This window comes from Anoplopoma fimbria, chromosome 1, assembly GCF_027596085.1.
Source record: "Anoplopoma fimbria isolate UVic2021 breed Golden Eagle Sablefish chromosome 1, Afim_UVic_2022, whole genome shotgun sequence".
Lineage (NCBI taxonomy): Eukaryota > Metazoa > Chordata > Actinopteri > Perciformes > Anoplopomatidae > Anoplopoma > Anoplopoma fimbria.
In genome coordinates, this window is record NC_072449.1 from 15581068 (window position 1) to 15608036 (window position 26969).

General features: G+C 37.8%; 1 protein-coding gene across 2 annotated transcripts; it reads right to left on the minus strand.

Moving 5' to 3' along the window:
- Nucleotides 1-3154: 3154 nt before the first annotated feature.
- Nucleotides 3155-23082, minus strand: zgc:162698 (Transmembrane protein 87A-like). 2 transcript variants are annotated; one of them, XM_054602489.1, is made up of 21 exons: nt 22862-23082; nt 20798-20870; nt 19364-19461; nt 18291-18410; nt 18103-18159; nt 16575-16643; nt 15838-15903; nt 14670-14811; nt 14025-14086; nt 12233-12416; nt 12031-12130; nt 11640-11733; nt 11481-11560; nt 8980-9086; nt 8840-8898; nt 7841-7944; nt 7667-7740; nt 7177-7238; nt 6551-6603; nt 6410-6440; nt 3155-3936 (listed from the first exon to the last, which is right to left on the minus strand). In XM_054602489.1, the coding sequence occupies exons 1-21, from the start codon at nt 22988-22990 to the stop codon at nt 3895-3897; spliced, it is 1806 nt and encodes a 601-aa protein (XP_054458464.1). In that variant the 5' UTR covers nt 22991-23082; the 3' UTR covers nt 3155-3894. The 2 variants fall into 2 exon arrangements, with proteins under 2 accessions (XP_054458464.1, XP_054457786.1); XM_054601811.1 differs by having other exon boundaries at nt 3156-3936; nt 15829-15903.
- Between the last annotated feature and the right edge of the window lie 3887 nt (nt 23083-26969).

Sequence of the window (26969 nt, forward strand, 5' to 3'; positions counted from 1 at the left end):
TTTTTATTAAAAAAAAAGGCCAACAATGTCCTTGTTAATATGTAATTGCAAAAAAGGGGGGTCCATTTAGGTCCTCAAAGAGACGTGAACACAGGCTTGCTTCGTGCAACCTGTTGCGGCTCCGGCTGGCTGTGTCATCTACGGCAGAAAATCCACTCTCACACTCACTATTCATATTGGTGAATAAATGTTTTGCAGTTTGAATAATAAAAACTGTTGGCATTAGTAAGCTTTGAAAGACATTATAGTGACAATTACAAGTGACAAATAAATGTCTTTTGATTAACTCTACTTAAACAAAAAGCACTACACTCCTGGTATTCAGCTTAAGCAATGCTGATCAGAGAAGGGACACTGCTCTCGCTGCGTCTCCACGTTTTAAAGGGCCTCATTGTTGCATTCATGGGCCTACTAGTATAAGATTCCACCCTGCCAGAATTCAGATTCTCATACATCATACAAATGTTCATGACCAAACATGGATTGTGATGCATCTGTACCATATTTTTAATTCCGGAGAAAATATATCACTGCAAGGCAACAAATAAAGCTATTAATTTACTTGCGAAATTTTTATTATCGCCTTTTGATTTATTAACAAACCAAACAGCACAGTACACAACATAATCACAGTCTTTTTGGAAAACAAACAGATGCTGCTGTGTGATATGAAACGCAAACACATCAAACTGAAGAGTTTCTGTCCGAAATGAGACATCAACCATAGAAACAAAATCCACACTACGTCTTTCAGATTGATTAAAGGCAAATTTAATCACAGAGGCTTTTAAATAAGTGTAATTAGTTTAAGAGACGCCTGCCTCCACATTTCAGTCTAGAAACTGCACAATTCAGAACGATGTTTGAGCATTTGAACTACTTTTCTTTCTAACAAATACTCTCAGGTCTCACACTGTGGCAGATATGTTATTGAGTTTTGAATGTGGGTAAAAATATATATTTTTTCAAATCCTGATACTACAGTATACAGTACATAGACAGTGACACATTTTTCAGTTGTAATTGCCCTGTGGTCATGCTAATTGGATTTAAAAGGAGACAATACTAGCTGTCAAAAATGTCTTATCTCAATCTCCTTCATAAGTGAAGCTGTAAGAAAACATAAATATGGAATCAGACATTAAATATATTCAGCATTGTGAGAAAAATAAACTATCTATTTCATAAACCTGAAATAAATGTGATGTTCCTGATAACAGCGGGCGGCAGCGAGCTACTGCAGGCTGATGGAGCCCACAGCACAGAGGGGGAATGGACTTTTCCCTCCGGCTAAACGGGATGATGTATGGAGCGCTTAGTCCATTCAGACAAGTCACTGTCAACACTTAGCAGGCTGAAAAACACACAAAAACACACAAAACACACACACACACACACACACACACACACACACACACACACACACACACACACACACACACACACACACACACACACACACACACACACACACACACACACACACACACACACACACACACACACACAGCTACTGGCTGTACAGGCCACTCAGAGCGATAATGGCTGCCGTCACAGAAAACGTTACACACATGTAGCAGATACATGTTTATCTGTGATCAAATAAAAAGACAATGGAGTGAACAAAGTTTGTTTCTATGTGTGTGGAGGACAGATACCAACAGCTCTGTGAAGCTGTGCTTAGACACAACAGTGCTTAAAGATAAACGATTGCATATCTTAGTTTAGGGTGTTAGCATGCTAACATTTGCGTCTTAAATGTCATTGGTTTCGCAAGTATTTTAAGAAAGAAATGCCCAAATGTCCATCCTTCAAGCCGATTGCTTGGCCCACTAGTTGACTATGGGGGAAGTGAAGAAGAGTTTGCTTATAACGTTAGCATATCCAGCAGCAACATGGCCCGCTGTGGATGACATGCTCGACCTGAAGCGCTGCTCCTGCAGCTACACAAAAATCCTTTCGCTTGTTTATTCAAAGTTTATTAATATTAAACGTGTCCAAAATTGCACAAAAGGTGACACGGCCCTCCCACCTAGCTTTATCGTTAGATTTTGACCTGATGATGGTGCCAGATGAAGTTAATACTGAAGTGACATGAATATGTACTAAATTCCATGGCAAAACATCCAATAGTCCTTGAGACATTTCACTCAAAACCACAAGTTTCAACAATATCGTGGAGCTGGAGTAAAAGTCAGGGGTTGAGCACAGCGACTAGGGTTCATCCTCTTGACACCATGAATTACTGAAACAAATTCCACGGAAATCCATCAAAGGGTAATTTGTATTTAAGTAAAAGTCCAAAAATGTTCAACTTGTTGGTGGTGCTTTAAGTCAGAGTATCACCAAAATGTAATGATTCTCTATCCAGTTGTTGAGGTACTACAGTTTGGACCTAAGTGCTGGACCGGCCAACTTACCTTCCTTGAGCCGCTTGCTAGAATGACTACAAAGAAAAAGAATGTGAAAAATACATAAAAACTATTACAAGTTGTACTGTTAACGAATTATTTCCATTCAGTGTTGTTTTTCCCATCGATCCAAAGATGCTCTTAATGGTTCCCTCTATACATAAACATCTTGTAAACAAGATATCAATATTTATTATTATATATATTCATATTTATTCTCATTATTATCTACCCAAGATCTTCCTTGTTGTCAGTGTTTTGGTACTTTTTGTAATAAGAAAAAAAACCAAGTTAATGAAATCTTAAGTAAAGAGGTAAAAATGAAACACCAAAGTATGGTTTACATTTTGTACTACCTTGTCATTTGCAAGTGCCTTCATCATTTCAAGTGTTGATTGTAAAAAGGAATGTTAGCTGACTGAACAGCCAATCAGAGGGTGTTCTGTTACAAACTGCCATGGTCATCAGTTCAACCGCCTGATTGTGTCTAATGGCTGACTGCCAGCTTGGTGCGTCAGGGCCCTTAAGCATGTTTTTTACTTCAGTGTTATCTGCGATATGGACGGGTCTGCGTACGTCAAGGCTCTGTAAAAACAGTTGACTCTTGGCTTTTAAAACTCTAAGGAGGCTACACAAGTCGTCTTAACACATCATCATCATCAAGGAGGATGTAGAGTGACCTGAAATGCTGCTCATGAAACCAGGGTCAAATTTCCTCAGAGTGAATCAAAGATGTTCTAAATTGTAACTGATTCAGCCAATCAGTCCTCTTTTGTTGCAGAAATTCCTTCACACTGACACGAAGAAAAAGAAAAACAATTAAATAACGCAGTTTGTATAAAATGATCCAAATGTGAACAGTTTTAATGGTTCAAATTACACTGGTACCAAAGCTGGTAAAATATGGATCCAAAACCAAAGGGACCGAAAGCAATTTAGATATTCATTTACATCCATGCTTTTTTTTTTTTTTCTTTCTCAATCATCAAAGCAACAAAAACCCAACAGCACCGCCAGGGAGAGCTCAGACACAAAATGTCTGATGAGACAATACTGGAAAACCACATTCCTGCATTAAACGGTGAAAAGGCAAACAAGTCACTCAATAGCAAAGAACCTCATTAGATCAAACAAAAAAACATATATATATCATATATCGAAATATAAATACAAACAGAAAATGAAAATAAAAATTGTGTCCGATTTTACTCCCATTGTATGTACATCAAGGCTTACAAAGCTCATAAAGTCAGAGTTAAATCACACAGACACCATCCGGCTAGTGAAGCAAACACTCGTCCACTGCATTCCCTCTTTCATCCATCAGTTCGTCTATCCCTCTTCACATGTGCTCTGAAACAGCCATCCTTCTTCTTTACTCCACCTTGTACAGGACATTAATCTCTATCATTCACCTGTCTGTTTACCACAGTCTGTGTTTCACAAACACTCTCTCCGTTCATTCGTCCTTCCTCTTCCGCTTTTACTCCATCTTGGACATCTCAAACTTAGTCGTCATGGTTTCCTGTAACAGAAAACACAACATCATACTTGAACGTCTTTGTAGTTACAGCATCTGAGACAGTTTGTAATAATGATAATAGGAACGTATTACGTCATAGAGGGTGGACTACTTTCATACAGTCTCTCCTGGAGGACGATTCATAATGTTGCATTGGGTTGTTCACAGAAAAAGTAACAGAAATAGTTTGTCAAGAAAAATAATGGAGAGCTAGGGTTTCTGAGGCTGACTGGCAGCTTAATGTCGGTCCGAACATAACTGAAGGACGTTGAGCTGCAAGGCCACTAGATGCTACTCAAATTGAAACTCTTGACTGTATTCATGTGACCCGAGAAAACTATATTTAATTACAATTCCTCTTCTGTTAAAAAACGTAAACCAAAACTCCAGGTTTTGAATTTTCCCTTCAGAAACCTCTGTCTGACCTCAGGGGTGAGTATATTTATGTTTTCCTCTCAAGGCTCTGCTCTCCCTCCATCTTTAATCCGTTGCAGACTGTTTCATGGACGTGACATCTCAGGGTTTCAGACTTTCTGAATCACCCTATCCTTTATCCTTCCCCATCCGTCATTCGACATGAAGAAGCTAATTTGTCCAGCTTTAACAAGAAGTCTGGTCTGTCAGAAAGCTAGCTGTGCTTCTTTGTTTTCAAAGTAAATTGATCATTTTTTTGCAGATAGATCTAGAAATGTGTCACAGCTGATAGGTGGCTGCAAAAGACAGCCAAACCTTTCTTTCTAAATGTTTCCTCTTAAATTTCACGGAGTGCTCTCATTTGTTCCCTAAAAATTAAAAGAACCAAGTGTGTCATTTATGGTTATTTAATGAAATCAGAGTCTCCGTATTGGCTAAACAAATGTGCCAGATGGGTTATGATAAGGAGTGTGTTTAAATGCATCTACAGTTTAATGAATCTAATTCTTGAAGGAATAAAAACCAAACCTGTGCTCTGATGCTAGCGAAGCTATAAAAAGATCACCTGGGCATTGAGGCGGTGGCAGGGTAAAGCAACTTCCATTAAATTCCCTGCTTAATTGGGATGAATACATAATTTGTTATTATAGGGATAAGGTGCAGGTAAGAGTCAGATTTATCTATAGAATAACACGAGCGCATTACATAATCTGCCATAAGGACATGAATAGTAGGGAATTACGGCAATTGTTTCGCCTTAATTTCATCATCTAATAGGGGAGATTCATGACATTGTTAGTGTCCACTCATGTGTCGAACACCCAGCAGTTAAAAACAAAAGAAATCATTGATATGACAGAAACAAATCAATGTGTCTCAACCTTCAATTATGACTACTTGTACAGAGAAAAGATCTTATAGAAGCGCTATTTAAATTCAAGCCAAAAACTAAAACCTTACTTCCTTCTTTCCTTTGTTCCTTTTAACTCTTTTCCATCCCATCTCCATGCCTTACAACAGAAACACCATAAAGGAAGTACTTCATACTGTCCATGGGTTTTAATATCTCTCAGTGTTAATACAGCAGCTTACATAAGAAGTTGATTTCACATAAGAGGCACTTTGTTGATTGCTGGATCACTTTTAAAAAAACAAGGTTCAGCTTAGAGGTCAAAGAGTAAATAATTTGGAAAATGGTACAAAAAAAGGCCAAGAGGAGATTTTTTCTTTTTTAAATATATTAAAAAAATCCAGACTGAGGATTTATGTTTAATATCAGATAAAGAAGAGATGCTTTCTTATATTTCTATATTTTTGTGTTCAAGATTATCATTAATGGCTGCAGCAGCACTCACATCCCAGCACACACACACGCACAAGGTCGTTGCAGCCACATTGTTCTTTTCGCCATGACCACATAGAAGAGGATAAACAACACTGTGACGTAACCGTGGCAACAGCTGCTCTCTGCCTTGATTGTTTGCCACCCTCTGCTGCTCACAAACAGAACTACAAATATTATACACAACAAGTGTTTGTGTGTCTGCTGCAGACACATACAAATCATGCAAGTAGATTTAAAAAATATATATCAAATTCTTCGTAGAAAGATGTGTGTGTTAAGTATTTATGACACAAACTAGCTTTTATGTATCGTTATTTAAAAAAATCCCACCATTTTCCCTTCCTCTTTAGGATTTACAGTTTTTTTTTCTTGTATTGTAAACGAAATTAAAATCTGTCTCAACCTGACATTTAACGATCAATTGAAAAAAGGTCCAAGTGTCTTTCTTAAAGTGTCTTAGGCCTGCTTTTCCTTTTTTAGATCATTATGATTTGCAGGTCAAAATTATTCTTAAAGGCATTTGAGCAAAATTGCCTACATTTAATGTAGGCAATTTTGCGGGTGTAAATGTGACTGGCAATAAATCTGAAATATGAAAATGCCCAGCCAGTTACAAGTCATAGCCGATCAACTCAAAGTTTATTACTTGTTATCTGATAGTCTGTGTGTGGATACATCTTAGTTTAGTAATGAAATGAGAAAAAACGGACAACTTGCCTCATCAGAGTCCAGCAGGGGGGGCAGGGCGCTGTGAGACGGAAGGAAAAGCAAAAAGATTTGAATCATTTGAATTTATGATGAATTTTAATAAGTTATAATCGGTGTCAACATGCTGACTTCATGCTGATGATGACTTACACATCTGCCATGGATGAAGGGATGTTCTCTTCGACCCATTTCAGATCCTCATCCTGGAAAAACAACAAAGTTATCTAATGTGTGCATTTCGTCCTTCAAGAATTTATAAAAAAGAATAAAAAATGAGTTACTGAGTTGTTCCTGTGATAGTGAAATTGTATCATATGTAATATTTTTATCCTCCAATAAAATACTTGGAACCCAGGTATCAGACCAAAGCTCAAATTATACTTCTCACATCTGCGTTGCTGCAACGATCCGCATTACGCAAATTTCATCATGTGTCCGTGCGACCCATCCACGTGCAGCCCAGAATGTGTGGTCAAAATGGGCCGTACTGTGTCAGTATACAGTAGTGATATAAACACAACTGATGCACTTCTGTACATTTTTTGGAATATATATCCGTCCCTTAACAGTGTCACAACCCGATCAGCCCTTTATCAAGGTATCATTACTGACTACTACAATCAAAACTGAGGTGAAATAATTAAATCTGAGGAAAATCTGTAGGAAAACTGGAACAACAGCCGACAAATTCCATACATCAAATTAGTTTGGGATAAAGGAATGAAAAAAAGAAGTTTTAATTTGTTAAAAATGGCAGCTGTTGATCTTGAACTTACCACCTTATTGGCTTTGGCCGTGCCGTTGGTCTCATTTTTCGTGCCCCTCATTTTCATCCCCTCTGGAGATACACAGGAATATAAAACAAACACACCCAGATGAAAAAAAGACATGGAGGTGAGGACATAATGAACTCACATACACAACTTTCCATGATGCATATTTATCTGAAAGCTGATCATTAGGTTTACATTAGGTTTACTTTTTTATTGAAATTGATAATTTAACAACTGGCTGAAAGGCATCTGTTGAAAATAAGCCATCTGGGACATTTACAGTGATGTGAGCAGTGTGTCTCTAACTAACTAACCCATTAACTAACTGACTAACAAAGTAACTGACAGATGGACTACATACATAACTACATAAATAAATAAGAAGGCACTGAGGAAGTAAGGGAGGTGATATAACACAGGAAGGTTAGACAGGAGGCAACAGGAAAGGAAGCAAAAGAATGAAGAAAGGGAGTAAGGGAGGAGGGTTTCTGACCGAAAGCCTCGTTCATCATGGGTTCCTTCTCCTCTTCCTCACTCTCTTCATCCAACAGAGGACTGAAGGCATACCTGGTAAACACACCAAGAGAGATAGGGAGAAAGAAACAGATTTTACTTTACAGTTAGGATAAGAAATAGTGTCAACAAGCAGCCCTGAACCCCCCCTTACCTCTGGTTATTGGCTGACGGTCGCCACAGGAACATGATGACCAATAGGATGATGGAGAACAAGAAGCGCCAGAACGCGTCATCTATCCACAGCTCCCTCCAATCCTGCAGAGAGAGTGGGGGAGAGAGGGAGGGAGAGACAGAGAGAGAGATGAATGAAAACACTTCGAAAGCATAAAAAAAAAAATATTCTTAATTTAGATTAAGAAAAAACACAGAGGATGAACATTTCCTGTCTGAATATCTCCCTGAGAATAAATCCAAATTGGACTTAAAAAAATGTATATTCAAAAATTCTTGTGACACTACTGAACTGTGTATTGATGGCGAAATATCACATGAAGGTTGGCATAAGCACTTTTGTGTGCAAGCTGGGGTACTAATGAAAACAAAAACATAACTGTAGGGTTACAGGAAAAAAAGATATATACACAACTATTATGAGAAGTTCATAAAATAACACTTGACTTCCATAAAGAACTGCAACTGAACTACAACTTTATCAACCCTGTAACCTATAACAGATAATTAATATACTAACATTTTTTAGCAGCAAATGTGTTTTGAAGAGATGTTATGCCTATGTTATGTTTTTAATCAACATTTTTATGTTTGCAATAAACCATTAGCACAGTGGCAAAATTGGTTTTCCTACAATATTTGTTCTATGGTATCTTTAGGCTACTCAAAGTATAACTAAAATTTTGCATAAGAATGTAACATTTCCTCGACAGGAAATGAAATTACAGCTGAATTTATTCAAGCAGCACCAATTGATGTCTGGCAAAACTATTTTGTCGCATATGAACGTAAATTTAAAAAAGGCTGAACTGTGCATAAAGTCAGGACTTTACAGCTAATCATCCCTTATTTTAGGCAGTAAAGGTTCGTCCTTAAAATACAGTAAAAAAAACCAACAGAAAAACAACACAAGCTAAAAAAAACCCACATCAACCTGAGATCAAACACAGTTTATACTTAATCTTGCTGATGTACTCACAGACTGACATTTAGACATCCTGAAGGTCTTGGTGGTCCAAATGATGAAGATGACCGACGCTTGAAAACACACATACAAGCATTAAAGACGTGAAATGTGCTTCGGCAAACATTAAAGACAAACAGGGTATTTTTTTGTACCTATGACAGCGAAGATGAGCGTGTTGGTGAAATGTCTGTAGAGAGAAAGCTTCACCACGTTCCTCCTCAGCCTCAGCAGCTTCATTGTCTGAGCCAGACTCACAAAGATGTGACGACAGAGTCAAGGAACATGGACAGGTTAAATAAACACTACCTGCTGGATTTTGTTCATTACCAATTCAAGATCACTCTTCGAACATTTCCTAACGAATATTAAAAGGTTTAAGCCTTGAATTTAAGCCCACATATTTATCATCCCAAACTCCTGTGGTTGGTAAGGTTTTGATTAGCAGGAGGGACAAGATAGTGTAGGTCCAAGAGTTTTTAAAGTTTTACAAGCTGCATATTGTCAACATTCTAAGATTTTCTATAATGAATATAGACACTTGAAAATACAGCCAAACCTATGTTAAAATTGTTCTAAACTTTGGTTAATTGCATGATTAGCATTTGGAGGGTTTTTGCTGGACACAAAAAAACTATCCCTAGAGACGAACAAAGCAGAAAAATAGGGAAAATGAAAAAAGTGAGGGAGAGAGAAAGAGAGATAGAGAGAGAAAGCTTTTGGGTTTTACGAAAAAGGGGAAGATGCAGTCGCAGATATCCACCAGCAGAGGGTAGAGTCGAGCACAGCCAGAGGAATAGCAGCCAGGAGAACTACTTCACCTTCAGCCTACAGGGAGAGAAGAAGAATGACAGAAGAAGAGAAGAAGAGAAGGTGAAAACAACAGTAGAAAAGAAGAAGGGGAGAATATGGAGAGCAAGGAAGCAGAATGTTGATAGAAAAATGGTGAATGATTGTACAAAAGAGAGGATGAGGAGGAGAATGAAGAAGTGTGGAGAAGAAAACAGAAGGAGTAGAGGGGGAAAGAGAGGGTTGAGAGGGGGAACAGAACTGCAGACACAGCATACCACACTCAATAAGCAGCTACAGTTAATTCTGTTTGGCTCAAATGGGTATACTGGGTATATAACCCTAACCCGGTGGGTGTGGTTTACCATAGTACAGTCTGATGTGATGCCCACCCTACCAAAAACAACAGAACAAAATACAAACACAAAGAAAAGCCACAAATGAGCAGAAATGAACCTGACTCCTGACAGAAATGCTGTGTCTCAATACACCTTCCTACTTACACTTGTCATGTTTAGTGCACCTTGGGAGACTCGCCGCCTGATGATCTATCCTATCCTCAACCATTAGAGGTCAATGCCTAACCTAAACGATTAGAGGTCAATGCCTAACTTCAACCATTAGAGGTCAATGCCTAACCTAAACGATTAGAGGTCAATGCCTAACTTCAACCATTAGAGGTCAATGCCTAACCTAAACGATTAGAGGTCAATGCCTAACTTCAACCATTAGAGGTCAATGCCTAACTTCAACCATTAGAAGTCAATGCCTAACCTAGATGATTAGAGGTCAATGCCTTACCTCAACCATTACAGGTCAATGCCTAACCTAGACCAGTAGAGGTCAATGCCTAACCTTAACCATTGAAGGTCAATGTCTAAATTTACCATTCAAGGCCAATGCCTAACCTCAACCATTAGAGGTCAATGCCTAACCTCAACCATTAGAGTTCAATGCCTAACCTCAACCATTAGAGGTCAATGCCTAACTTCAACCATTAGAGTTCAATGCCTAACCTCGACCATTAGAGGTCAATGACTAACTTCAACCATTAGAGTTCAATGCCTAACCTCGACCATTAGAGGTCAATGCCTAACCTCAACCATTAGAGGTCAATGTCTAACCTAAACACCTGCATTTTGTGATGATTTTGTACGGCAAAGCAGTCCAATTTTGCGGTAAGGGCACAAAAGCTGTGTTTGATTTGAGACAAAACTACCTTTTTAATTTCTAAGAGACAGAGAGACAGACACAGGACAGAGCAGGCGTTTGTCTTTATCAACCTCTAAAAAAGATCAGAGTGTAAGTGATAAAATACTATAAACTTAAGCATGCCATGTCTCTTTTTTGTGGTCGTATTTGAGGGCACTATGTATTGCACAAACTTTGTGCTCAGAATTTGCCAATCTAAACCCCAGGAAGACTTCATGGTAAGATTGCCCTCAGCTAATGGGGATCCTTATAAATAAATAAAAATACTTCTAAACAACAATGACATTCAGTGAATATGGATCTGTATTCTGAATATAAGATGTGATTTAGTGTAAGTAATGTGCGATAGAAAAACCTCGGCACTCCAAATTGTGCTTTATCTTCTGAACTTTGATCTGAATCTTTTAATCTGAAATTTGTTGTTATTATTTTGTATTATTATTTTATGATATTTATACATCTGTGAATGCTCTAAATGATTTACTTGTGGGACAAAAAGCGTTTTTTGCCATTTTGGTAATTTTTAAAAAAGTGCTGAATTATTAATAAGTGCTGATGTGTGGGAGTGTGTGTGTGTGTGTGTGTGTGTGTGTGTGTGTGTGTGTGTGTGTGTGTGTGTGTGTGTGTGTGTGTGTGTGTGTACATGTCAAAGGATATCCACCAGACAACACAGGAGTCGGTGAAGGCCAGAACTATGTCACACAAAAGTCTACTGCTGGTGTTGTCGCCTCGATCCTAGAGAGAGAAGGAAGTTAGACACACACACACACACACACACACACACACAAATACACACAGCATACGTGCAACTTACAGCGTTGACTCTTAGGATCCCCTCAATGACCGAAAAGATCAAGTAGAGCAGACCAACTCCAACTACTCTGTGGAGCAACGCACCGAGTCTGGGCCTGGTGGACAGACAAACAGAAAAGAGTGTTATGGCTCCGTCACACTAAAATAACTGGTCATAGGCATTTCGCATCATTTTTACGTTTTATAGACTAAAAGATTATCTGAAAATGATCGTTAGATATAGTATACAACAAATGTTAGTCCTTGTCCTTATTGAAATTAAAGTTAACAAAAGGATTAGAGTCAAAAGTGGGTAAAAAACCACAACGTAAAATGAATATCTTATCAGAAAAATCCAAGAAACCTCATGATGTGAAAACTAAAAATAGAGCTGTGAGAAGGAAAGGACTTACTTAACGATGCCGTATCCCAGACTGGCGATGATCACCAACACCCTGGCCAGAGTCCTCTTCACCGCAGAGAGCACCTCAGCAAACACCACCGCCCCATGGACTGCAGGAGGACACATTACAACATGTTATCTCTCGACGCTGCGCTATGTGAAACGTTCACAATCGATCAATCCAGAGAAACCACCTCTGTGTCTTCACCGACCTGACAAGCCGTCGTATCTGAGGCTCTGGAACTCGGCGTAGTAGACGGCCTTCTCCAACATGCCTAGGAAGATGACTCCTCCGATCCAGAACTGGATCCTGAGCAGATCCCTCCAGTAGCACGCAGACAGAACCAACCACAAAACTGCCAGCAGCACGTACACGATACACATGACCATGTAGAACTGGAGACACAATTACATGGAGAGCTCATATTAACTTTGGGTGAAAATAAAGGCAAATATTTTTCAAAAATAACAGATTTATACGGGGCTAGTTTGGATATTATGAAGTTGTGGGTTGTATAAGGTATTATCCGTAGTTAGTGTATTACCAATAGATTGCGGTTGGCACGGCCCGAGTTTGAAAAAACAGACATGAGTACAAGAACCTGGATAAAAGCAATGTACCACTCTCGACGGGGGTAGCAGCGTAATGTAGTTTAGACACCTAAAGAAAAACACCAAGTGTACGCTACATTTTAAATATAGCGTACACTAAACTTGTAGCGTACACTTTGACAGATTTTTCTATATTTTTCCAAATTTGCAACATAGCGTTGATTCCAAAACTTCTGTTGTGAAGTATGACACATATGACACTATTGTCATCAGCCTGATTACAAACAACAATGACACTTCATATGAAGAGGAAATCAGCAATAATGCAGACTGGTGCTCAGAGAAACAACCCCCTGCTTGGTTTTATGTCAGTAATTGTTGATTTTAGAAAAAAGGAAGTGAAGACAAACACCCCTGTCCTAAATCAATGGAGCTGATGTGCAGCTAGTTAACAGTGTTAAGTTCCTGGAGATCAGAATCACAAACAACCTGACGTGGTCATCACACATCTCCGTCGTGAAGAAGAAAGCTATTTAACAGTTTTTATTTCTTAAGGAAACTTAAGAAGGCAAAATCCCCGTGCTCTTCTTGTTAACTTTTACAGAGTTTCCTGATAGGAAACATTACAAACTTGCATTAGATTTGCACCGTCTAGGACAGGAGGGCAGCAGGGGAATAAATTGGACCAGAACAACACTGGTACCTACCAAGCATCAGTGATATTGGTGAGTAGAGGTGCCTGCAAAGACTCTTGCCAAAAGGTTTTTTAAAGACACAACCCACTCCAGCTGCCGTATCACCAGACTACAGAGACTCCTTAATGCAGCCTCCACTTTCCCTATAGTCCCTATAGTTCTTATAGTTTTTTCTTTTTTAGTTTTTCTGATATAGCTAAATGGTATTACAAACTGCATTTTGTTGCACAATCCTGTTGAACAATGACAATAAATACCTTGACTATGGATAAGTACCACGACTTCCAAACTACAGCTTTAGATGCTCTTTAATATGAACGTTTAACTTTAAATTATTTGAACTTTGACCTACTCATTGCCACTTTGCAGCGACAGTCAAGAGAAATTGGTAAAAAATTGCTCATCTTAAAACTTTTTTATTATAGTCATGAACTGGATGCAACATTACATTTTGTGCTGTGCACTTGCCCTAACAGTATGAAGGAAAATTCTGTTAATCTTGAAGACTCTCATGGATTTTTAATTGTGATTAGCAGCGCTCATTTAATCCTGTAAACCCTAACTGGGCATTGAACACAGCATTTGACTCTTTTCTTTTGGTGAGTTGCTCTTTTAATGGATAGATCTGGTGATATTCTATATTTTCTTTAATCTATATTTTTTCTTTCTAATTGTTTACAGAAAATAAGAAAGAAGACGGACTAACACATTCTGTTCTTTAAGTGCCATTTTGTCTTGCTCATGTGTGTCTCCTTACCACCATCATAGGCCACTCAGCGGCTGATATGTAGTCATGAGGACCCTTCATGCTGATCTGCACTGCAAACACAAACAGACGCCATCAGATCAACTGGTTTTCTACATTCAAACTCCAAACTGAGAGGAACACAACAGCTAGTCGTGCAACAACATTATAAATCGCTTAATGACATTCAGAGCTGATTCGCAAGGGTCTGCTATATAAATCAATTTGGTTTGTTTGCTCTCGGTAATGTGAGTCACCTTTCAATACTGCCCTAATGTGCAACCTTAAAACACTTGATCCACATAGTGTTGTAAGAAGGAGCACCAAGAATGGACTGCAAAGTGCATAAACATAGTTAGCAGTATTTAGCGGAAGGAACTTCAAGCATTCATCTGCCAAGTCATTGTGATGCTCTATTTTTCTTGTGAAAGTTGCATTAACTCATGTTAGAATATAGAGCCTGTGGGCAAAAAGCCTAAAGATGGCAACACCTGTAAAAACCTACAGATTATGGTGTTAATAAATCTAGCATCTGGTGTCAGGAACACAAAACAGGACATCTCTAATGGTTAATGGTTAAACAGGTAGTGTGTGATTGGTAGGTAGGTGTGTGTGTGTGCGTGTGTGTGTGTGTGTGTGTGTGTGTGTGTGACTGACACTGTAGACTCCAGGGTGTGGCAGGGTTAGGGGGGTCCGAGGCTCTGCTCTTGTCTCTGATTTCTTTGATACTCAGGATGAACATGTACGGTCCGTCCTCCCAGCTCTCGGCCACCACATCCAAGTGAGAAGAAGCAGCCATCTGAGCAGCAAAGACGGTCAATCAATCCATCAATAACTTTATATGCATAGATATAGGGCACATAATTACAACACTTAAAAAAACCCACCAATAAATACGCAGTGGAAATACTCAGAGACGGCAGAGGGTATAAAGGAGTGTTTGACTTTAATGATTTTAACTAGTGGGAGTCTGAGGAGGGTTCAAGATGGCAGAACTATAACTGATGATGTAAAGGATTAGGAACTATCCGACAGGATGGATTCTGTTTTCTTATAGAACTGTTTGTTGTAAAGAAAGTTTCCTTTTCGGTGCTGGTTATTTCGCTGTAGACATTGACCACCTTATTGAGCACATTTTTGAGAGATGTATACAAGCAGATAAAAGAGGAAGTGACTCAATAAAAGGTTGATGAAAATTGACATCAGGTCCCTGTCAACTTGGAACTTAAGCCCCTTTGCCCCCAGGGACTAGGAGCCTTTTGAGTAACGCTAATTAGGTTCTGCGTTGTAAACATGAGTTTATGGTCTCAATCTGTAGTTTCACGTCTTCTTTAATACAGCATGATGTTCATTTAGTAAATTATGGTCCATTTAGAGTCAAAAAGACCATAAAGCAGGGTATGCTTTAGGGCGGGGCTACCTTGTGATTGACAGGTATCTACTGCTACAAGAGCCGTATATGGCGTCTCTGTCAAATGGCCGAACTCAAGGGCTTCAAATCGGCAGGCTACAAACCAATGGGTGACGTTATGATGACTACGTCCACTTCTTATATACTGTCTTTATGGTTACACCCACTGCTCCCACTGTTGTTGAAAGGAGTCAGACATGAGGAGCAGGATAAGCAGCAGAAAAATGTCAACTGACATGAGATTGCTGACTAGGTGTCCTGGCTCTGCAGGATATATACAAATGTAAATGTTCCTTAACACACTAAGTACATATCCTGGGATTCAAACCAGGAACCTCCCCCAGTCACAAGCTCGTCCATCAGCAGGCTGTAACAAGCACGTTTAGCTGACCATACTGAACAGACCTGACTGACCCCTTTAGAAGGGACCGCAGCTTTTCCTTTTTTGGCTGAATCCCCTTCCTTCTGTACCGCAGTGGCCTGAGAGACAGAGAGCTACAAAATCAGTGACACAAACATCTAACAATTAAACATTTCATACAGAGGAAGAACATCAAAAATCATGGATTTGAAACTCTGTGGAGAACGTTCATCTGTAGGACAGAAACACTAAGAGAATAGATAACACACAGCAAAATGATCCAATTCTATTAACACATTCAATTAATTTAAATGTCTTTTTTTTTTTTCAAAACAGAAAAAATGACAAAGCATTTAGTCACTAAATGGCAAAAACTACATACGACAACATTTTCTACAGCATGTTCCTGTGTGTTCTAGTAAATGTTATCTATTGTATCGTGTGTTCTACTGGACCGATAAGGGCCTCATGATGCATGTTCTCCTCTAACTATGCCCTCCAGAACCATGTGTCCTCTTTCTTTTTCCTGCTCTGCTCTTTATTCTGCAGAAAGGTTGAATACATCTGTAAATCAATGTTCTACTGGAGGTTCCTCTGTTGGTTCAGTTTCATGTTCTGTGTTCTACTCTATGATCTGCTTCATGTTAACCTGTACGTTCTACAGTTTTTACATCAGGTTCTGCTGCAGGTTTCATTGGAGGTACCCACGCCATGTTCTACTATAGTGCTCTTTTCATTACTGCCTGTTCTGCTTCCCGTACTGCAGGATGAGTTTGTTGGATGTGCACACCTTAGGCTTTGAAGGTTTTGCAGTAGCATCACGCCTTCTCCTCCGACCTGAAGCCTTCTCTTCGATTGGCTTATAAACACATGGAAAAAAGAAAAACAGATAATGATAATCAACAACACAATTCTTAAGGATGGCTAAAGGATCTTATGTTCTTCTACTGAATGTTTTTGAGGCCTTTTGACCAACGATTTAGAAGAAATATGGGCTGCATTATTTAAAGGGTTTTTTTTGGGTCGAATGGGAGAGAACAATTTTTGAAACTGGTCCAAGTTTTAGGGAGAGCGCTACAGACGTCAGAAGCTGAACCGGGCTGCAATGTTATCCCAAGGTGCAACTCCTTATGTACGTCCACTGAGAGTGCTCGCTTTGGCCACAGACTGCCTCAGATTGTTATAAAAAGTGTCTGATGACATAATGGAAAATACTTCTGTTTGTTATTGTGTTCTAAAATCTTGCACTGCGTCCACATTGTCAAAATCAGCTCAATATTCAGCCATGAGTTAACTGAGTTACACTTTTGTTCTCCAACACAACAAACTCTGGCAACTAGGCCTACCAGCATAACTACTTTATAGACTTATCGTACGATTCACGCACATGATCGTGAAAATATCTGTTGAGCTCAACAGCGCGATATATTCTGTTAACATGCGTGTTTGTTTACATGAGAATAACACCAACAATATAGCCAACATGAAGCCAGAATAAATAGCAGGGTTATTCCTATCATTATAAGCCTTAGCCCATTGTAGTTAAAAGAACCTAAGAATCCATTTTTTTTTTATTGTTTTTGTTGTGTGGTTTTATTTCATTTATGATTTATTTATTTATTTAGAATATTTTAAGATTGTTTTCACATTCAAATTCCAATGTCTTAATATTAAGAATTAAAAGTGAATTGCTCTTTGAAACCAAATCATTATTATTTCTATTGTATTATCATTATCTCAGTGACTAAAATGGTCTTAAAATGACAATAATTACTTATCGCAATTATTTCTGGGACTATATATCATCCAACAAAAGTAATTATTGTTACAGGCCTAATGACAACACAAACACTCCTCTCTCCAACTCTCACACACGTTTCCACTGTAGTCTTCTGTCACATGACAAGTCACATGACACAATCCCAAACAGAAAGTGGAAGGTAAAGAAAAAAGGTTTATTTCTCTGTATGTTACTTTCAATAATGTTAATGACAAAGGAAGCACTTTTGGTGGACGTGCACTCTTAGACACAACACGTGGGAAAAAGGGTCCAGGATGAAAAAAAGCAAAGTTACCCTTTAAACAATTAGACTGTGACTATTTCATAGAATACTGTGTGTGTGTTAACAGCAGTGTATTGCACTTTGTCAAAGTTTTGGTGAAGCAAACAAGAACCATTTAACGGCCCCGTGAAGTGGTGTCTTATCACAGAACAGGCCGACAGAGTTTCTAAAGATAAACTCAGGAGACAGAAAGCTAAAGTGTTTATAGTTGGCGTAATTAAAGCTACACAGCAGCTGAAGCAAAAAGTGTCTCACCTGTTGCTGCGGCACTTCTGTCAGTCGTGTTTTCATCTTAAACTTTTCCAGGCCAAACTGTGTCGTAAAACAAACGCACCCACTTAAAAATAGACAATCACCGAATACAGTCACTTTTTATTTAATTGTTTGCACTGTGAGTCGATGTATATAGACTGTGTGTGTGTGAGTGTGTGAGTGTGTATCACCGTGTTGGGGCTTATGTGTGGCTGGCAGGTGACGGCAGCATACTGATGAAAAGCATAATATCCATTTCCTCCTCCTTGTTTGACCTCCGTCGACTTGAAGTAATTTCCTGCGCGCGCCGTCTGGAGACGGACAAACAATAAGACTCGTGACAAAGAGACAGCAGGCCGCTGCTCAGAGTAACAAACCACTGCTATGGACGCGGTTCTGAGCTTGAGCAGTAAAATATTTTAAGAATAAATGTTATTTTTAAACAATATCTTGTTTCAAATGATTGATTTCTTTAGGAAATAGCCGTGTAATATGTGGGATATTGTACAGCAAACTGGGCACTATTGCCAAATGAACCCCTTCAGGGTGATTCAAGACTCTGACAGGGTTTATTTCGCAATAATGACCTGAACATTATCCCTTAAGATGGATCCAGAAATGTCCGATCAATAATGAGTAAATAAAGAACACGGACTTAAACAGTGATTATAGGAATTAAAAAATGAGATACGTCTAAAGTATTGCTAAATACTGCATTAAACTGGGGTCACAACCAACTATTATCTCCATCATCAATAAATCTGCAGACTACTTTCTTCATTAACCAATGAATTATTGGATCCATGAAATCTTAAATAAATGGCGAGTGGATGACGTCTTTGAATTATTATCACGTGGGTTACTTTAAAAGCTAAAGTTAACTAAATAAATCACTTAAATTAAGATAAACTTTTATTTTCTGGCCCCTTGCAATCTGACTTTGAGTATGGAAGAGAAATGCTGATATATTCCAAACCTATTTTTAAATCCTTTTTCTTGCTTTTTCTTAATACAATATATTAAACAACTGAATGTCTCCTGTCTCCCTGCTTCATTATGAGGTGAGCCTGTGTGGGTTCAAAATAAAATATACATGGATTAATATGTCCAGGCATTGTTTAAATGTATAGCTGTGTTTTTACAGACTTAAAATCAGACCAAACCAGAGCTACAAATCTGGACCTGAGCGGTTGGGTTGAGGATCTGAACAGCTCAAGAGAGGAACAGAGTGGAGTACAGTGGAGCAGAAAACAGTGGCACTCACGTCCAGGCTGAAGACTTCATTGTAGCAGTGAGAGTTCCTCAGATACCAGGACACATTCAGCTGGACAGGGGACGACGAGTTGCAGGTCTCTGACACCACTGTCCACGCAGGGGACAAATAAGTTCAGAAATTAAGTTATGTGTAATAAAATGGAATGACACAGGGAAAAACACATGAAGAAAGGGAGGTGCAAAAAGGCATGGAAAGCCAAGACACCAGCTGAAATCTATCAGTAATTATACACACACACACACACACACAGGCACACACAGGTAAACACAATTAGAAAGCAATCCTGCCCCTTGTCAGTGCAAATTAATATCAGCTAGTTCAGTCCCAACTGATGGCCAATAAAAAGGTGTCTGGAGGTTTGGAGGTGGGAACATCATGGTGTGGGGCTGTTTTTCAGCATACGGCACTGGCAAACTTCATATAATTGAAGGAAAGATAAAAATCTGCTGCCATCTACCAAGATGATGAAGATGAAACGAGGTTGGACATTTCAGCAAGACAATGATCCCAAACACACAGCCAAGGAAACAACAAGAATGGCCCAGCCAATCACCTGACTTGAATCCAATAGAGAATCTATGGAAAGAACTAAAGATCAGAGTTCATAGAAGAGGCCCACGGAACCTTCAAGATTTGAAGACTGTTTGTGTGGAAGAATGGGCCAAAATCACACCTGAGCAATGCATGCGACTAGTTTCTCCATACAGGAGGCGTCTTGAAGCTGTCATTACGCAACAAAGGCTTTTGTACGAAGTATTAAATAAATTTCAGTAAGCATGTTCAATACTTTTTCCCTGTGTCATTCCATTTTATTACACATATTTCCTTAATTTCCAACAGCTGGTGAAAATGTCATGTCAATAGCACCTTTAGAAATATATTTACTGAGAAAAATGGTGACGTGTTCATTCAATACTTATTTTACCCGATGTATGTCTGCGACTACTATTGATACATTAAAAGAAAATTCAGTTTTTAATGGATTTAAAACCTCCTTTAAAAACAATAAATCAAAAAGAGTATTGCAACATATTGCCATACATATAGTATCGTATGGCAATATGTTGTACCGTTACACGTGTTTGGCGATATGTATCGTATTGTGAGGTGCTTGTCGATACACAGCCCTAATCTGCGATGTGTCTACGATGCACCGGCGAGTTGGCTCGGGTCTTTGAACAGGTCACACATAGCACTCAAGTGCAGTTGGGACTCAGATGATTTCCCCCCTGCTTCCAGTCTATGTGCTAAGCTATGCTAAACACAACCTACTCATCTCTGTACCAGACTGACAGACATGAAACTGATATTCATGTGTACTTCTGAGTCTGAATAAAGCAGGAGGCTTTCCAAAATTGTCTGACTGTTCTTTTATACGCATAGAAAAATGAACGCCAGTAGAAGAAGTCTTTGTCCACTTACATTTGAGATGGATGAAGCTGCTGTTGAACAGAGTTTTAGTGAAGAAGAAAAAGTTCTGTTTCTTCAGAGTTTCCTGGAACAAACACACACAAACAACTGATCAGACTTCATCTGGTAAAAATGATGTGCGTGTCTGAGAGTCTTACAATGCTTAAAATACATTATAACACATCACACACAAGCAAAAACTAAACCTAATATTTGTCAATCTAAGTGTTATACAAACACTCACTGAAATCACATAACTTTGACTAGGAAATAGGGCAAAAGTAAAATGATGGTGCTCAAAATTATGTTAATTTTACAGACTTTTGGAAGCTAGAGAAATAACTGATCTTCTACTGATGTTACAGTGTCGAGTTTAAGCTTTTCAGAAAGAGAGTTTGTTTAGGACAAGCAGGGTTCCCTCATTGAATCTCAGTCAATTGTGTGGTTTATTGTCACTTATTGACTTTACACATGAACACGCCTCTGAAGACAAACACAGCAGTTGGAGAACAAGCCAGCCTTTCTGTTCAATTGTGAGAACGAGGGACTTGCACACAGGGAACTTCTTACTGTTACTAAAACCATTAAAGCCAATCATTTTTCTTCCCAGAATAGAAGAAATGAGAGTTCATTGTGGGAGAAAATAAAGAGCATTAGAGTGTTTTGGTATCATCAGAGTTTCAGTTTCAGTCTAAAAAGATGGAGGGTATATGATTGTTGTATGTTCTTCAGGCTGATTTAACAATTCATTCATTTTGTGTTTTCAGACCATAAAATATTTGCTGAGTCAAATTGTGTTGAAGAGTTTCAGGCCATGATGCTACCTATTTCAGCCCTATTTTTTAAGAAGATCAATAATTTTGTCCTTAATTTATGTTATGTTGGAAAAACACGTAACAGCAGAGCAAACAAATGCAGATTAATAATAAACAACATGTACTCAAATGAATAATGGATTTTAAAAGAGTGAACTGTTCTCACTGGACCTCAATAAAGGATGAAATAATTAATATGCTGAAATGATGGATTAAAAATAATTAAATGTTTTAATAATATTAGAGAATACTTGGATTTTAGCTTATTACATTTTACATATCAAATTGTTCTTTATACCAGAGTACCAGAATATGAAGAAAAAATATATATATATAAATATATTGTTGTATATGAGACTTGAGTCCAGTTTAACCTGACATCAAATATTGGGCTGCAACAAACGTTCATTTCAAGTATTGATTTAAATGGCAATACTTTGTAAATGAATTGATTGTTGTATCTTATAATATGTCAAATTGTCTATAATGTTTTGCGACCAAATGTGACTCAATTCTTTGTTTTATTCGACCATCAGTCCAAAACTCCGAAGCACGATTATAAATAATCAGAAAAAAAAACAGCGAATTATTACAACTGAATAGGTGAAACCAGATAATGTTGAATTCTGAAAATGACCGAGACAATTCATCAACTCTCAAAATAGTTACAGATGAATTATAACGGATGAAAACAATCTCCTACATCAGCGGATATCATGAAACACATCCGGTGGTGTAAGAAACGCTCTGATCTTGTACTTCAGTAAAAGTAGTAATACCACAGTGTAGAAATACTCCGTTACAAGAATACTGCATTTATCATTTTAGTAAAGTAAAAGTACATTTAAAAAAAAATAAAAATAAGTATTAATGTTACTGCTTGTGAATTTCCCCCTGATAAACCATGATACTAATTTGATGATTCTATTTTGTATTCTAATCTGAATCTGGAAAGTTAAGGATATACCAAAAAAAAGTTTAACTTGGTAACGTACAATTATTTCCCTCTGAACTGTAGTGGAGTAGAAGTTTGAGTAAATGTCCCTTCTGTGAGGAGCTAGCAAGCCTGCTTTGTTGACATGTATCTGCCGCAGTGTTTCTGCTCCACCTGTACCACATTAACACCACATTAACACCACCTTTAACTTCCCCTTTAACCCGTTTAACATGTGAGACTGACAGCTAACGCTAAAAAAAAAAACCCTCTCCCTCTTTTTACGTCATTGGTGAAAACACTCCGACACTGACAACAGAAACTCACGCTGTCGATGTTCAGGATCCACTTTCCCGGTTCGGACACGGCACCGACCGTCCCGATCAGCACCACCAGCAGCAGCGCCGAGAAGCAGAGGCCCGGCCCGGTCCTGCTCGGACCCGTGGAGCTCGCCATTTGTGACCCAGGAAGAAATACAAAGACCAGAAACAGCGAAAAGCCACAGCGACAACTCACAACAAGCTGGACTTTTCCTGGTTCCGGCTTGCGTTGGCTGGGGAGGAGTGATGCTTTCAGGGGCCATGGGAAGTTTAAACATTTGTTTAATGACGATGTTGTTTTTTATCTTAAAAATACAACAAGAATCTGCATTATTCCCGCTGCCAAATGTTAGGGTTGTAGTATCTCTTACTGTGACCACGAGGTAACAAATAACACTAACATGATCGTTTAATTTATTTTTGTTAAGTAGTAATTCATTCAGCTTGCGCACTCTCGGTTTATTTAGAAAGGATCAACCGAAAGTGGATGTACGCCATGGTGACTAGCTTGACATACATTGATGTCGTTCCTCGCCGTGACCACCGGAGGGCAGCATCAACACAGTTTTGATCTCAAGACCAGAACACATATTTTTAAAATCTTTTTACAATTTGTACCAATATTTAGGTTTTCTGTTTGTATTTCACACTCAAAATTATTCATGCATCCTCATAATAATAAGATTGATATACTCATAAAAACATTGTGCTAGCCACGTATTTACTTTATTTGATATTGCAGTTATTCTAATAATATTAAAAGCAACAATAATAATACATATTCATGATAAGAGATGAATGATAGATATTAGAAAAATCTAAGAGCTTTTTTTACTACATGGAGACTGCCTGGATATAGTAAATACATTAATAAAAGTAGCAATAGTAATGTATTTAAGGTTTGGAGGATTCAAAGATTATTTACTGTCATTATGCAACACGGGAACAACAAAATGCATTTGTAGCAGATTTGCAACATTTGAAAAACTATATATATATATATATATATATATATATATATATATATATATATACATATATACATATCTTTTGGGGCAATTTAAAGGACGTTTTAAAACTGACATTAAAAACAGAATTTTTCTTTTAATGTATCAATAGTAGCCGCAGACATATGTATGTATATATATATTATCAGTATAACCTGCAACAAACCTTGATTTCCATTATTGATTTAAAATATATATATATACGTAGATACATATATATAATGGAAATCAAGGTTTGTTGCAGGTTATACTATCAGTATAACCTGCATTATGTTTTAAAATGGCAATTTAAACAAAATTAAGCAGCAACAAAACAATTATCTGTGAGAATCTATTTATAGATTTCCTATAGATATTTGGATAAGAACTACACCAGGACTCTGTAGGCTGGTGCCAGTGAGACCGCCTCCAGATCATCTCAGGGAAAACCAAAGAGCCGCTGGTGGACTGGACAGGTTTAAACACTCCCCGCCGGTACCAGTGAACATCCAGGGAATGGGCACTGAGATGGTTAGATCTTAAAAGTACCTAGGTGTTCACCTGAACAGTAAGCTGGACTGGACAGACAACACAACGCACTCTATAAAAAAGGTCTGCCCCTGTCAGACTGCACAACCAACACTGCTCCCATTAGGCCACAAAATAAAAACCCGGCAAATAACTTGTTCATTCATTCATTTGCAATATCAGTATTAATATCAATGTATGTATGTGCAAATAACTACTTAATATTTCCTACCTTCAATAACTTGTATCCAGCCACTCAATCTGATAATATTTTTATTTCTAGCTTTTGTTGTTTTTTTGCGGTTTACTTATTTACTATACCGTTACTGTTTGAATACTTATTGTACTTGTTTTTTACAAACATGTAGCATAATCAAGACAAAAACAGTTATTAAAACAACCCTTAATAATAACTTTGTCCAGTTCCAATGTACTATAATACTATAATATACACACAATTAATCTAATAAATTGTTTATTATTGTAGCGCTGCAGTTCCCCACCATGGACACCGGAGGGCAGTGAACAACCGTTCAGCTCAGAGTGTAAAACGAACTATGAGCAGACAGGCTGATGCTGCTCAATGCTCATGAAAAAATCACTTACCAATTAACTGAACTTGGCTGCACTGTACAGGCAAGATGCAAATTAGTAATTTGTGATTTTGTGATGCCAATAATTTGAATTGTATTGAATTGCAGTTGTATACTCTGGAAAACTGTTGATAACTCAGTAATATCTCAAATCTAGAAAATGTTATCAGTAAATTAATATCTAAAACATATCTGCAATCAGCAGATGTTTAAGTACAATTTCTCAGCAGCTGATAAACAATTTAATAATAATAATCGTTTTCATCCAGCAGCATTCAGCATGTTGATTTAATAAATAAAGCGTCTGACATTTGTAAGACTATTTACAGCCTTTTTTGTGGGCAAACTTAGTAGCTTTCAAAGTCTTTCTGTACATGGATCCATTAAGAATCAAGGGGCAGCTCTGTAGACACACAAACTTCCTCCGCTGCAAAGGGCTGCAACAAGTGGTATAAAAGACTTCCAAATTCATACTGCACAATGTCTCAAGTCATATATTACTATGTTGCTTTACTAGAGGTTTTGTTGTACATGTAAGTGTGTTTCAATTTAATAATAAAAAGTGGATTTAACCACAGTATTAACCACTGGGTTTAATAAACTGGATTTAGCTATTTAGCGATTCCACTGCTGGGTTAAAAACTGGTTGTAACAATAGGATTCAACAAACTGGATTCAACCACTGTATTTGACAAACTGGATTTCACAAACTGGATTTACCCACTGAATTTAATAAACTGGATTAAACAACTTGATTTAACAAACTGGATTTAGCCACTGGATTTAGCAAACTGGATTTGGCCCTGGATTTCACAAATGGGATTTAACAAACTGGATACAACAAACAAGAATTCAAGGACTGGATTTAACAAACTGGATTTAGCCACTGGATTTTATAACATGTGTTTAGCCACTGAATTTAACAAACTGGATTTCACAACTGAATATAACACTGGATTTAACTGCTTGAATTGCAAAATTGGATTCAACAAATTGGATTTAACAAACTGGATTTAACCACCTGAATTAAAAATCTGAATTTTACTACTTTTATAAAATTACAAAATTCTTCAAAATTCATACTGCACAATATTTAAAGTCATATATCACTATGTTCTTTAAGTAAATGTTTGTTTGTACATGTAAGTATGTTTCAGTTTAAAAAGTAATCAATAATATCAGTCAAGTCACGCTGATCAGTCACACTGATCAATCAATCAATACAAAAAAGCAGCACATTTTGTATAAAGTTTATTATTAATTCAACTAACATTTATTAAAAACAAACAGCATCATTTATAATATGAAACAAAATATACATGGTCTATTTTTAACTGTTAAACTACCCACCAGTGATCAAAAATAATTTGTATCATATGCACATCAATAAGAGAAGCAATGCAAATCTTAGATCTCAGGCTCCCTCCAACAATGCTCATTGAAAATCACACAAGTAAAAAAAGGAGAATCTTAGACATAAAATAGTGCAAAGTAAACAAAATATAAAGATGAAATATAACATGCATCAAATAAAATACTACATATTTGTGGTAGACAGATGTACCTCAAAGCATGCATTTACATTTGTTTTTGAATAAGATAATACATAACATGTAGCCTTTGTCTCTGGGTTCATGCCACAAATTCTGCAGTACCAAGGGTTCTGAGCTGGGTTAGGGTCTTGTTTCAGGTCAGTGAAGAACTAGGAATTATGTAAAGATTAGATCTCGCTAAAATGTATCTAAAAAACACTTCCCAATGTCGTCACATACGTCAACACTACTGTGCCAAGTGAATTGACTGAGAGGGAACTCTGAATTAAGGTGTGCCATACCTTAGAGGTGAAGCAGACGGCAGCGATGAGAATCGTCATACCGAGCAGAAGGACAACACATCTGATGATCAACTCAGTTAGAGAAGCTGAAACGGATTAAAGATCATCACATCTGATCATTTTAATTAGAGGTAGAGCTGCCTTAAGTCCTTTTAATCCATCAAATAAAAGCAA

Bases quoted from the DNA above. Each gene is read 5' to 3' on its own strand.
- zgc:162698 (XM_054601811.1), bottom strand. From the start codon at position 22,990: ATGGCGAGCTCCACGGGTCCGAGCAGGACCGGGCCGGGCCTCTGCTTC. The intron at 15,904-16,574 runs GTGTGCACATCC...TCTGTCTCTCAG, and splicing joins CAAAACCTTCAAAGCCTAAG to GCCACTGCGGTACAGAAGGA. The intron at 7,945-8,839 runs GTGAGTACATCA...CTCTCTCTGCAG, and splicing joins GGATGTCTAAATGTCAGTCT to GATTGGAGGGAGCTGTGGAT.